General features: G+C 43.4%; 2 protein-coding genes across 17 annotated transcripts; one reads left to right on the top strand and one right to left on the bottom strand.

Moving 5' to 3' along the window:
• Positions 1-1,472: 1,472 nt before the first annotated feature.
• On the top strand, positions 1,473-7,481 carry LOC147985242 (uncharacterized). 16 transcript variants are annotated; one of them, XR_015616534.1, is made up of 9 exons: positions 1,473-2,443; positions 2,573-3,849; positions 3,936-4,017; positions 4,440-4,532; positions 5,112-5,219; positions 5,447-5,571; positions 5,719-5,778; positions 6,815-6,888; positions 6,988-7,481. XR_015616534.1 is itself a non-coding variant. In XM_087543979.1 (8 exons), exons 3-7 carry the CDS (start codon positions 4,000-4,002, stop codon positions 6,862-6,864), a joined length of 393 nt encoding a protein of 130 aa, XP_087400105.1. In that variant the 5' UTR covers positions 1,473-2,443; positions 2,573-3,849; positions 3,955-3,999; the 3' UTR covers positions 6,865-6,888; positions 6,988-7,481. The 16 variants fall into 16 exon arrangements, 8 of the variants coding, with proteins under 8 accessions (XP_087400105.1, XP_087400109.1, XP_087400107.1 ...); XR_015616532.1 differs by having other exon boundaries at positions 5,719-5,989; XR_015616533.1 differs by having other exon boundaries at positions 5,719-6,034.
• A 731-nt stretch (positions 7,482-8,212) lies between these two features.
• Positions 8,213-11,143, bottom strand: PDV2 (plastid division2). The gene is made up of 2 exons (XM_087543977.1): positions 10,754-11,143; positions 8,213-9,286 (listed from the first exon to the last, which is right to left on the bottom strand). The coding sequence occupies exons 1-2, from the start codon at positions 10,970-10,972 to the stop codon at positions 8,621-8,623; spliced, it is 885 nt and encodes a 294-aa protein (XP_087400103.1). The 5' UTR covers positions 10,973-11,143; the 3' UTR covers positions 8,213-8,620.
• Positions 11,144-12,080: the final 937 nt, after the last annotated feature.

Raw genomic sequence — 12,080 nt, 5'->3', positions numbered from 1 at the left:
TCGTGCACGTAGCCGCGAAGCATCCGCAGGCAAAATGGATCTACCAGAAGTAGCCTTCATCTCTGTCTCGTGTTTAGTCGGCTCGTCCATGTAGCCAACTACCTGTGGGCATGCTTTTTTTTTTCTTTTGGAAAAGAGACGCCGTGGACGGCGATCGAGCCAGTGGCAGTGTGGAGTATATATCTATAGAGATACTAAGCTCCCATGATTTGAAGCGTTGTGGTGCATCAGGAGTTATGGCTCGGTGAGGGCCCCACTTGTAAGATTGTATGCTGTTTGGTTTTGTTTGTCCTTTCCTTTTATATTTTATTTTCCACATTTTAATTCACAAGTGCTTAATAAAATTTGTAAACATCAAAAAACAAAACATTGTTTACATTCGTTAGTATTTATTACATTCACAGATATTTTTGACGTTCACGGTCATTTTTAAAGTTTGTAAACACTTTTAAAATTCAAAAACTTGTTTAATTTGTGAATATCTATTAAAATTCATGAATACATTTTAAACTCGTGAATGTTTTCTAAAATTCATGGTTTATAAATTCATAATATATTTTGAAATCCTTGAACCTTTTTTAATTAAACTAACTTTTTCAAATAGAAAAGGATCGTCAATTTTTTTCCTTAGCTAGCATTAGGCGAGCGGAAAAAAACTAAGTGAGCAAGAGGAGCAGGGAGCCAAGCTAAGCGGACATGAGATTCGTGGGCTGGCATATGTGAGTGTTATAGCAACAATTTTTCACAGTTTTAGTATGGAATGGAAGCTCTCAAGAGGCTCAGTCGACCACCACCAATTGACACCAAGGCCGAAACGTGTAAATACACCACAACCACACACCAAACAATTCCATTCTCCTCTGGAAACAAATACAGTCTCCAATAGAAGAATGGAAAAACACCGTCAAAACATAATTAAAACACAAGTCAACACAGATAAATCCAACGAAAACAACTAATCACAATAGTTTACTCGATATAAAAGAGTTAATCGCAGAGTGAAAAACGGCGCGGCAAAGCGCAAGTTACCCTCTAATGAGAAACTAAACCGTGTGCTCTCGCCATCACGGCAGCTTGCATTGCATTGCATGCAGCTGCAGAAAGCGACGCTATGTACGTACACCTATATTTCTTTCTTTATCGTGCTCACACTTATGAACGGGTGCGTGTCTAACTTAATCACTTGGTAGGCAGGTGGGCACGCTTAGATTAGATAGAGTAGACACTCACACCAAGAGACGGCTCGCGTGGATGGACTCGTAGGTCGCTGTCACTACCAGCACGACTGCTGCTCTAGCTGTGGACGTACACGTACTACTCCAGCCGTATTAAGAAAGCTACTACTAGTAGCACTAGTAGACGAATCCAAAACAATAAGGTGTGTATCAAGGGCACCTCCTCGCGTGTTCCATCTCATCGTTTTTACTGTTACTGGATTGGGTAGCTCTCTCTCCTAAGGAAATATCTCCCCCAGATGCACCCTCCCTGGCGCTAGCACGCGTTCCCCTTTCTCCCTCCTTGCACGCAACCTCCTCGTCTCCAGCGCTCTCGCCTCTGCTCCACCACCCCGCGCCGCCACATCCCACACGCCGACGTCGGCCTCGCCCCAGAAATCCGCCCGCACCGCGGGGCGGCGGGTGTGGAAGATGCTCAAATTGATCGCAATCACCACCGGCGAAGAGGATGAGGACATCCTTGATATGTAGCCACGCAAGGTGGATCCCTCGTCTCGTCGAGGCCGTGAGAAGAGGAGCCCAACCCGGACGACTTCCTCCCGTCCCCCGCGGATGGTTCTGCTTCCATTGAGACGCCCAGGCCTGACAGATCCTGCTCGTCATCAGCCCAGGGCCGGGTCGGCCGGGGCAGTCGGAGAGGAGTGGCGGATGTGCGTCCTCTTAGATGCCGTCGGTCAGAGAAGGGCGGGGATGATTGGATTGCAGCGAGGGAGGAGGCCCGGCTCGGACAGTCCATGGCGCTAGCGCAATGGCTCGCCTCCTCTTCCGGCATGGCTATTGTTTTGGTCCGCGCCGTTTCTGCCTCGACGGACATTATCGTCGTAGGTACCGATGAGGGACGAGCCGCCAGCGATGGATCCCGCGAGGCCAACCTCCAGCGCCCCTTCTCCAGCTGGCCTCGGACGACCTTCTCCCGCCGGAGCTCGGTGGGTCGATGACCCGCTGGATGGGAGCCGGCATGTCCAGCCACCACCTCTGGTGCCCCGTCGCGCACCTGCCCGCCGCCAGGGGCCCGAGGGCCAAGTTGCGGGGTTGTGCGGTCGCGCTGGTCATCCCCCGTCCGCTCCAGGAAGCATCTCGCCGGGGTTGGGGTCAATCCCGGGTAGGCCTGAGGAGGAGAGAGGGCGGCCTCCATCAGTCCTCTCCGGTGAGGCCTCGAGGGGCAAGATGCTACCAAGTGCCATTTGCTTCAGTGCATTTTGTTCGATGTGAGTTCTTCCTCAGCTTCTTCTTTGGTGGATTTTTTGTTCCTGCTACAATGGACAGCCAGCGACCATGGCCTCTGAAATTTTGTCTGTTCGTGGCCTTGGAAAGCCGACACTCTGCTTCTTGTGCAGGAATCTGCAGTGCTAACAAAGAAGATGGAAAAGGTACTCTTAGAAAGTGAAAAAGAGAAGGAAACAACAATCTTGCAAAAGATTAAACAAAGAATAGCTTGCTCACAAAATTTTCCATCAGTGACATTGCTTCTCTTCACACATATAATCCGACTCGTGGAAAGTTTTTGAGCAAGCTGTTCATATTTACATAGTACATATATTAGTTACTTCTTTTAACGATATATGTGTGAAGAGAAGCATTGCCACTCATGGAAAGAGTACTTCTGTTATGTTTCTACATGTTTACATACATATATTAGTTTCTTAGGTCATGCACATTTCTTAGAAAAATTTATCTCCTTCCGCCTGTTAAGCTTTTGAATAACATGAAAGGATAGTTAAAATGCAATAGATTTCCTTATTATTCATGGCACATTGGATTCAGATAATATTTGCTTTGTTTTACTCGCTCCAAATTTAATTATTACAATTCCTTATTAAGCTAAATAGCTAATTATGTCGATATGATCTGATCTGATTCATTTATCCAAGTAAAGAGTGCATGCTCATGTTTCCACTGATCAAGGTAAAGAATAAGTTCCGTAGACACACTGAAATCAATTTTAGAGGTTGTAAGTAGGGAGAAGATCCACTCATGTTGTGATCTATCATGATTCTGCTTGAAAGTTGTGTTCAAATGAAATTATGCATCAAATCCCCTCACACAATTGTTTTCTGCATGTTATGTGTTTAATGAGATTCCTCCAAGCCAGCTGTTCAGTGAGCCCCCCTAATTCAGTTGTTTCGGTTGGTTAGAATTGCCCTTTGATTCACTTATTGATCAATTAATTAGATTGATTTTTGAGTATGTTCATTCGGCTTATTCAAATAATCACATTCACAGGTTTAGTTTGGTTTGGTTACCCATATATACTCCATAGTTCTTTTAGTCTTGTCCGTGTTGAGAATTTCTGAAATCAAATGTACAATTCGCGTAGTTAAAAGGTATCAAAGTGATGTTTGTATGCATAGTTTCTGCCTATTGTAGCTAGAAAATTGTGACTGCAAATTTTGTCAATCATTTATAGTTCCTGCCTGTTTTCCGAACTTTTTCTAGGAAGGAATAATAGTAGGACATGCATGTGTTATTTTCCAAGACTTGTTCGAGATAAAGACCCAATGAGTCGTCGGAAACTTCCCCTGTCTCTGCAGCAGCATATGATTGTTCAGAGTGAGAGTTTGTCTGAAAATTGTTCAAAATGAGGCTCTAGCATGCTGCACACGGTGTACCAAAGGTATGGCAACTTCCATTTATATTTGTTTTTTGAGGTTAGCACGCTGCACACGTACATCTCTATGTGTAATTTTGAGACTTTGTTAGCTTGTTGATGCAACAACAGCCGAGGAAGTGACGTGTGTCTCATGTTTTTACTGGAAAACCTTCCATGAAACAACTTATTCCAGTATGTTTTTATCTTCTCCTATGATTTATATTTAGTCAAGTTTAGCCTCTGCGATGAAATTGTCTATAGTGTTAGCCTATAAAAACATAAGTTGTTCTGTTCACTTTCATAAGTGAACCACAAAGATTTCTCGCCAGAAAAAACCCATATGGATTAGTATCCCTTGGGTAAATAAGAAAAAACAATTATTTCAAGGATTTCAGTCATCCTTGCAGTTTTAGGAACTATAACAACAACTTATGTATATACTTCTATACTGTATTCTCTATACTTGAAATTTTTTTGGTGCAAAGTATCCAATATCCATGTATATCTTTTTGGCTGTGCTTATGCTCTTGAATAATAGAGCCATTTTCTTGGAAATTCACTCCTGATTTAACTCTCTTCTTTTCTGAATCAATTTAACTGTGTTGGTCATACAGTTCCCTCGGAGCAAGAGCAAATTTAACAAGGCAATACAACAAAACGTGGAGCAGCTAATGGACATCCAATCAGCTCTCAAGGCATTCGAGGAGGTACTGCTCTTTGACTGAACAACATGGTCATATTTTTTTATTGAGGGAAGCATGCTCACGTGGAGGCGCCCAGAAGTTGTGTGTGGACATGTATGACGTTGGCATAGTCATATGCTGATTTTTGGAGATATCATTGTATCCTTGACTTTAACCATCAGTTGTAAATAAGCCGAGGAGCTGTACCTAGGTGTTATTTATCCCTTGCATCAAAATGTAGAATTTTCTCACTAGATTTGCACAACATAAATATACTGTATATATTTTCTCAAGTATTTGCAATGACCAGATCTTAAGAAATGATGTGCATATTAAGGCCTAAAACTTTTATTTGCATTTACTTCCTTGGTTACTGCAATAGATCACCTGAACTGACAAAATAGTGGGTTAGCATACTTTGAAAAGAACAACACTTGAGCATATGTAGCCATGTAGGCCAACGAAGTTGCTTTCTTGATACTTTTAGATACGTGCTACCACATGCATGTTGGATTTGTGCTCTATCTAGATTTCAGTATAAGCATGTGAGAAAATAAGCCGTTTTAAATTGAGTGCCTGACATATTTTGTTTTCCACTTTGAGCTTCTGTTACAGCGAGGAACAATGGATATATCGAATAAAAAATGTAACCAGCTTTCCCCGGGTGAAGAATCCTCCACTAATAAGGAGCCTCAGGTACATCCTACTCAGGTTAGTTTTGTCGCTAAAAGACATGGTGCATTCAATAGTTCTCCATTTATCCATGGAGATAGCATAGCATGCTTTATTTCCTTTACAAATAAACTGTTGCAGAATCAATTTAATTCTGTTAGTGGGCAATCCCTCTATATTTGATACATACATCGTGGCATGCCTTTTTAGCATCATCTTCTATCATGTTATATTATTGCCTACTGCCTAACAATTTTTTGCCGAAGGGGGCAGATGACATAGGAGAGATCTACAACCAGTTTTCCTTAGGTTCTTCTGTTGACAACAAGCCTGCACAACAACATGCTCGCGCACACCACAACCATAGAGATATACCGCGACACATACCAGGTCAGTGACTGACATATCATCTATTTCACCCTTCAAATGCATCATCTTCTTCCTCGCCCCCCCTTTTCAGGGCGATCAGAAGGGCAAGATCTGCATTTTTATATTTTCCATTACAGTTGGTCATAAATTTTTACTTTGTTTTGCCATGAGAGTTGTGCTTCATGTAGCTATTACAGCAGGATAATTGTATGCTTGCGTTGAAGAAGAGGTTATACCAACCGAGGCCAAGTGCACTGAACTTACCCATGCCTCGTATAGATGGCTATTCTAAATTGGATGCCCTTGTTTCCAGATTTCTCTTCGTTTCCTGATTTTGTTAATTTTCAACTATTTCACATTGCCATGCACGTTTGAGGCTCAAATGTGGAGACCTCTCCTCCAGGGGACAACATCACAATGTATTTTCATAGAATACTTATGTAGGTCTTCTCCTCTCGGAAGTATTAACATTCTTCGTTCTTCAAGTGAGTTTTCATATGCTTGAGGTTGTGGGAAGAAAACGTGCTGTAATATCTGAAAGATATGTAAATAGTTCAAGCAATTCAAAGATATCACTAATATAAATAAATAAATAAATATACATATATGTTGTATACAACTCTATTATGAAATATACATTTTGACTTGTGAGTAGAGTCCTTTCTTTAGTCAATTAGATATGGACATCAAATAACTAAGCGAAATTAGCATGACCATGTATCAGTTAGCACGTGGATTGATGAAGTGGGGGTATGGTCGCACATGTTTGTTCATATGTACATGCTGGGTTCAGGGAGGGCAAAACTTAAGGTTTCTTCATTTAAGATGGTTCCTTTATTTTCTTTCACAAATCTCTCTTGTTTTCATATTTGTGTATATTTTCCATCATCAAAACAGGCTTCACAATTCCTTGATTTCATGGCTAATGGGGTTGCATGCTGTAAAAATCAGCCGAAGTACATATTGTACTCTCATTCTTAGTCTTGTTTCGTGTGGAATTACAGAGAGCGGTCGGTGCAGATGTGGCTTATAAAGTTTTATACTTCAAATCCAGTACTTCATAAAAAAAATTCAAAGTGTGCATAGGTTTATTGTTTTGTGTTGTATTCCTGGACTTGGTGTGGTACGAGCTGCTGAATTTTTTTGGTTTTTGGTTTGGCTGTACCTGCAAAAATTTTGGCATGTTTAGCACTTTAGTTATGCTTCTTGAGTAGCATTGGAATGGTTCTCAGACTACTTTCTCAGACTACTTTCTTCTATGACAGACTTGGCAAGAAAGGCGGCAGCTGACGAAAGGAGGACACCACCAAGATGAGCGAGACCGTGCCAACGGACTCAGGTGTGCCCTTGTTGGTGGTTTCAGTTTGATAATTCTCATTACTTCTCTCTATTTATGGGAATTTTGTTTGTCATTGCATTATCGAATACGTGCAAGCAGGATGAAAAGCAGCGACCAACGGCGCATCATCCACAGAAGCGGCCAGCATGGGGCTAAGCCTGCCATTCCTCCGCGTCAATGAACAACAGGACCTAAGATAGCTGAGGTGCGCTCCTGCAAGAGATGAGGGAGCAGCTGGTGGTCCGGATGGCGAAGATCAGGTCAACGTCGGCTGCTTTGCTGTGCCATTGCCACACTTCAGCTGAACATGCTCGGACGGGCATGGCGCCGGCGCCATTTCTTCATCTTCTCTGGAGCCACACCATTTCTGCAGGATAAGCGAGTTGGAGGAAGATGGGAGAGATGAGTCGCTTACTCACTGACAGAAAATCATTTGGGCAGAACCTCCTTTTCACGAGAGATGATTGATTGTTTTTCCACCTTCGCTTTTGTGCCCCATGTGTTGCTTGTGAACCACTGTTGTTTATGTCGTCGGTCATGTAAACTATAAGGACATATTAATATAATATGACTCCTAAGCCACTTCCTTTTAACACTGTTCAGTACATTCAGCAACGTGGAAAGGGCGCATCCAACCTGGCACCGTCCAACTATCTATCAGGCGGCGCGCCCCAACCGCTAGTAGAGGAGTAAAGTCTTTGGAACGCTTGGAGGTCAACTACTCCAGCCGTATTAAGAAAGCTACTACTAGTAGCACTAGTAGACGAATAGAGGAGTAAAGTCTTTGGAACGCTTGGAGGTCAACGTCTCCATCACCCGTGCAGATCGCGCAAGCTAGGACGCGGCCAACAGACTCTGCACCTGCTACTCGCCAGCCATCTCTCATATTCATTTCTTCTACTTGTAGATTGCACTTTTTAACTGAAATTGGTAATCCCAAGGACAAGGCAACTCCAAGTGAAAATCGAGATTTCAGGTATGTAGTTGTATAACTTAACTAGAGACAGTGCAGTGAAGCATGAACTACATTCAGACGCATGGCAGAAAGCCAAAACACGCACTGGCAAGACGGTGATCACGTGCAAAATGCATGCACGCAGCTTCATACAGTACAGTAGCTCGCACGCAGTTTCTTTGCTTCCTTCATTCATACGGCAAGCCTATGCCAATTAGTACCCGCAACAGGAATACATACATACAGCAACCAAACAAAACTGCATTCCCTGCTTTGAATTGAAACATCCCCGTATCCGTATGCATGCGCTGGGTTCAGATTCCTGCTGCACAGCAAGCCTGCATCACAGCCCATCTCTCTTCTCAATCAGATTACATGTAAAGCTATTCATTCATCAGGGCATAAAAGTACAGGAAATGCCTTCACTGCTCGGCAACAGACTCTGCTCAACAATTGAGACAACATGGACAGAGCAAAAAACCTAGGGCCCCAACAGGTTGTGTGTCCGCCTGCATATGAACGGAATCATTGTTATATTGCTATCAATTAGGCAACATAAACACTAATGAATCCGCCATAATGACGACGATGAACGACAAGTGGTTTAACAGCGGCATCATACATAAGCCGCTCAACATTCAGGGCTAAAGAGGGAAATACGTAGGAAATATCCAAGTAGAGAGCATTATACAAGAAACAACTCGCGGCCGCAGTTCCTACACAACACCAAGAGGACCAGCTAACAGAGCCTAATATTCACACGGCCCGGTTCCGGATTCAACCTAGGCCGTAGCTTGCATTTGGGGCATCAAGGCTGCTGCCAAAGGGGATCTCAACTCTTTCCTTCACAACGCAGTGCGCCCGGCCATCTCCTCCAAGCACCATTACCTTCCCAGGAGGGCACTGTAGAGTAGGAGGAACCTGCTCTTTTGCACCAGCCGCCTCTTTACCCAACAGACCTGCAATGTCCAGTTTTATGCCGCTCCTCCCTATTGTGGGCTCGTAGCCAGCAGCCTTCATGATTGATATGGCGCCCACAATCATGACCGCTGTTTTAGCCATCCATCCGATCAAAGATCTGATCCCTCCTGGTGAATTACGGCTTGATGTGCCAGGGATTCTGTTTTGCGTCCCGTTCGTCCTTGTGCCATCTTCAGTCATTCCATCAGAACGCAGTCCGTTGTGCAGGCACTTGGGCTTGGACACGTAGTTTGCAGGATAGAGATCATTGAGCACAAATGAATTGGTGACATGGCCCGAGTAAGGAGGTAGGATGAGACCATCATCATTTTCGATTTTTTCACCAGCAAATGCAGCAGCCTCATGGATTGCTTCACAGTCCTCTCCCTTGTATTCTTTCAGCTTGTTAAGGAGAGATGTTCGACTCCGATCAATCTGGCTCAGGACAGTTTCTCGTTCATATCTTTGTTGGTGTTGGAGGTCCTGGCAGTGGCAATAAGGTGGTAAGCTACTTATTTTCCAAAACAGAAACATGTACTCCCTCCGTCCGGGTTTATTAGGCCCCCTCTTATTTTGGGTTAATATAACCTATGAATTTAACTAATAAAATATAAACTATATGTTACAAAAATTATATCATCGGAAAACTCTTTCAAATACAAATTCAACAATGTGCCTTTTGTAGCATATACTTTATATTTTATTTGTCATACAGATGGTCAAAGTCTGGCTCAAAATACTTAGGGGCCCAATAAACCGGGACGGAGTTAGTAAGCTTTGTGCACAAAATGGTACTCCCTCCGTAAGGAAATATAAGAGCGTTTAGATCACTACTTTTGTGATCTAGATGCTCTTATATTTCTTTACGGAGGGAGTATCAAGCTAAGAACACCATATGCCTGGTACAGTTACTGATGTCCAAAAGAAAATACTCCCTCCAATCCATATTAATTGTTGCTGATTTAGTACAAGTTGTACTAAACCAACGATAATTAATATGGATCCAAGGGTGTACTAATTTCTTGAGGCAAGTGTCATCCAATGGGCTCACATATAGCAGTAGTAATGTAAGTACTTCGCACGTTTGATACCCTTTGGGTTATTGTGCGTAAATGTGTTTATGTCATTATCTTAAACTAAGCATTTTGTACAATAAGGTCAGAAACTCGGCAACATTTTACAGTTTAGTGAGCACGAAGCAGAAATTTTCATCTCAATGGATGATTGTGTCTCTTAGCAGAATGACCTTCCTTTTTGTGCTAACATAGGAAAATTCCATACAGTTCTTAACAGTTGATATTCCATGCAAGAAGAAACACATAGGCAAATTTCCATATGATGGAATACCAGTTTTTTCACAAAAAACAGAAGAAAAGCATGCGAGCTTGTGCTACAAGGAATGCGCAGATGTGCTGGCCACTGATACTTCCCATAAGCTACAGTAAGCAAAGTGAAAATTATCTCTCTTTGTAAACCACGCAGTGTAACATACATTTGACATTTTTCATTTGTGTTCACTCAGTAATCTCTACCTATTTCTTGTCGCAAAATGCGTTTTAATACAATCTGTACCTTACCCACAATTAGTTAACCAGCAATCCTGTTCCTGAGAATCACAGAATCCATCTTACACTACCCCCTTTTGCTCTAGTCCAATGCCAAATGAGGCTGGAATTGGATGCAGCCACCAGGCAATGAACAACTAATTAGGGCTATCAATCTTTTCCTCTGTCTGTAACATCATGCTAAGCAAGGGTAGATTTGGTTCCTCACGAAAATACAGTAAGACGTTGAACAAAAATGCAGTAATTGAACCCCAAACCTACCATATGATCATATCAACTCCAGCTCGTGGCACAAAACAATAACTATAGGCACAACAGCAGGCTAGCAGAGCAACAATAAAAAACCCATCTTTATGGAATGACCAACCAGGAATAGGAACCGGACCTGCAGGGAGGCGAGCTGCCGCTCGAGCGACTCGAGCGCGTCGTTGATGCCTACCAGGCTCTCCACCTCCACCTCCTCTTCCTCCTCCTCTCCGCCGTCGTCCTCCTCCCCGGCACCCAGCCGCGGCGGTGGCCGTGCGGCGGCAGCGCAGGCGGAGATCCTGGAGCGAAGGTCGGAGGCGCGGGCGAGGACGAGGCCGATCTCCTCCTCCCCTTCCATGGCTTTCGCTGGCGGTGCGAGGGGTGCAGAACCCTGGCTAACCCCCCCAACCCGCTGCTGGCGGCGAGCAGTGGAAGCTGCAATCTTGCACTTCGCGGCGAGTCTTGTGTTCGTTTTTTTGGAGACAAGAGTCTTGTGTTCGTGGCTACGAGAGGGACTGACGGAGGCGTATCCGAAGAATTTTGTCTTTTGTTCTCTCGAACTACCTGACTCGCCTTGGGCCTTGTTGTGCTCAACTGGGTGGCCCAGATCAGGTACTGAAGTTCTCATGGGGTAGGCCTTCTCATGGGCAATCCCTATATGGCGCCTAGGTCGCTCCCTATCCACATAGCGCGTACCCCAAAATCATTAAAAAAAATTCAGGGAACCGAAATCACTAATTAAGGAGTATTTCTTTCAAAAATCACTCCCACCTTCTCAAGTTATGACAAGGGCGCGCTGCATGTGCGCCACTTGTCGTAACATGTGAGTTTTCCTTTTTCATAGATCTGTTTATTCAAAACGTTTTATCTCTTAAAGTGTGCGTCTAAATCTCGAACCATTTTCATCGTTGGATTCCTCACGTTGAGATCTTCAAAACTAAATACAATGTTGGTAGGTTTTGACGAAATTTTTTCCGCAAAAAACGGACGATAAAACCGAACCGGAAGCATGCTTTTTTTCCTTTCTGGAAGCCGTTTCAAAAAGGCACGACCATGCATCTCACGAAGCAAATCCGTACCTCTCGAGAAAGCAAAACCATGCCTGTCAATGAAGAAAAAAAGAAAAATGTGTTTTTTCGTTTCTGAAAGGCATAACCGTGCCTCTCGTGGAAGCAAAACGGTGCCTCTCACAAAAGAAAAGAGGAGAAAACGTGTTTTCTCGTTTCCAAGAGGCATGGCCGCGCCTCTCACGGAAGCAAAAATGTGCCTCTCACGGAAGAAAAAAAGGAAAACATACTTTTTTTCATTTTCGGGAGGCACGACGCCGTGCCTCTCGCGGAAGCAAAACCATGCCCGAGTAAAGCGCATTTTTCGTGAAAAAATCAATTTTTTTGTCAAAAAGTTAAGGAAGACCGGTGGAAAACCGAAAAGTCAAAAAATTATTCAGAAAACCCCTATCTAAAAAG

Source organism: Triticum urartu, chromosome 2A (genome assembly GCF_056163025.1).
Source record: "Triticum urartu cultivar PI428250 chromosome 2A, HENAU_Tu73, whole genome shotgun sequence".
NCBI classification, from domain to species: domain Eukaryota; kingdom Viridiplantae; phylum Streptophyta; class Magnoliopsida; order Poales; family Poaceae; genus Triticum; species Triticum urartu.
This window is presented reverse-complemented; position numbering and strand designations above follow the sequence as displayed.

What these genes read in the sequence shown, in the direction of transcription:
- LOC147985242 (XM_087543979.1), top strand. An exon ending in CTCTCAAGGCATTCGAGGAG is followed by an intron (nt 4,533 to 5,111) that starts GTACTGCTCTTT and finishes TTCCACTTTGAG; the next exon opens with CTTCTGTTACAGCGAGGAAC. An exon ending in TATACCGCGACACATACCAG is followed by an intron (nt 5,571 to 6,814) that starts GTCAGTGACTGA and finishes CTTCTATGACAG; the next exon opens with ACTTGGCAAGAAAGGCGGCA.
- PDV2 (XM_087543977.1), bottom strand. Translation starts at nt 10,972, where the DNA reads ATGGAAGGGGAGGAGGAGATCGGCCTCGTCCTCGCCCGCGCCTCCGAC. An exon ending in GGCAGCTCGCCTCCCTGCAG is followed by an intron (nt 9,287 to 10,753) that starts GTCCGGTTCCTA and finishes TGCCACTGCCAG; the next exon opens with GACCTCCAACACCAACAAAG.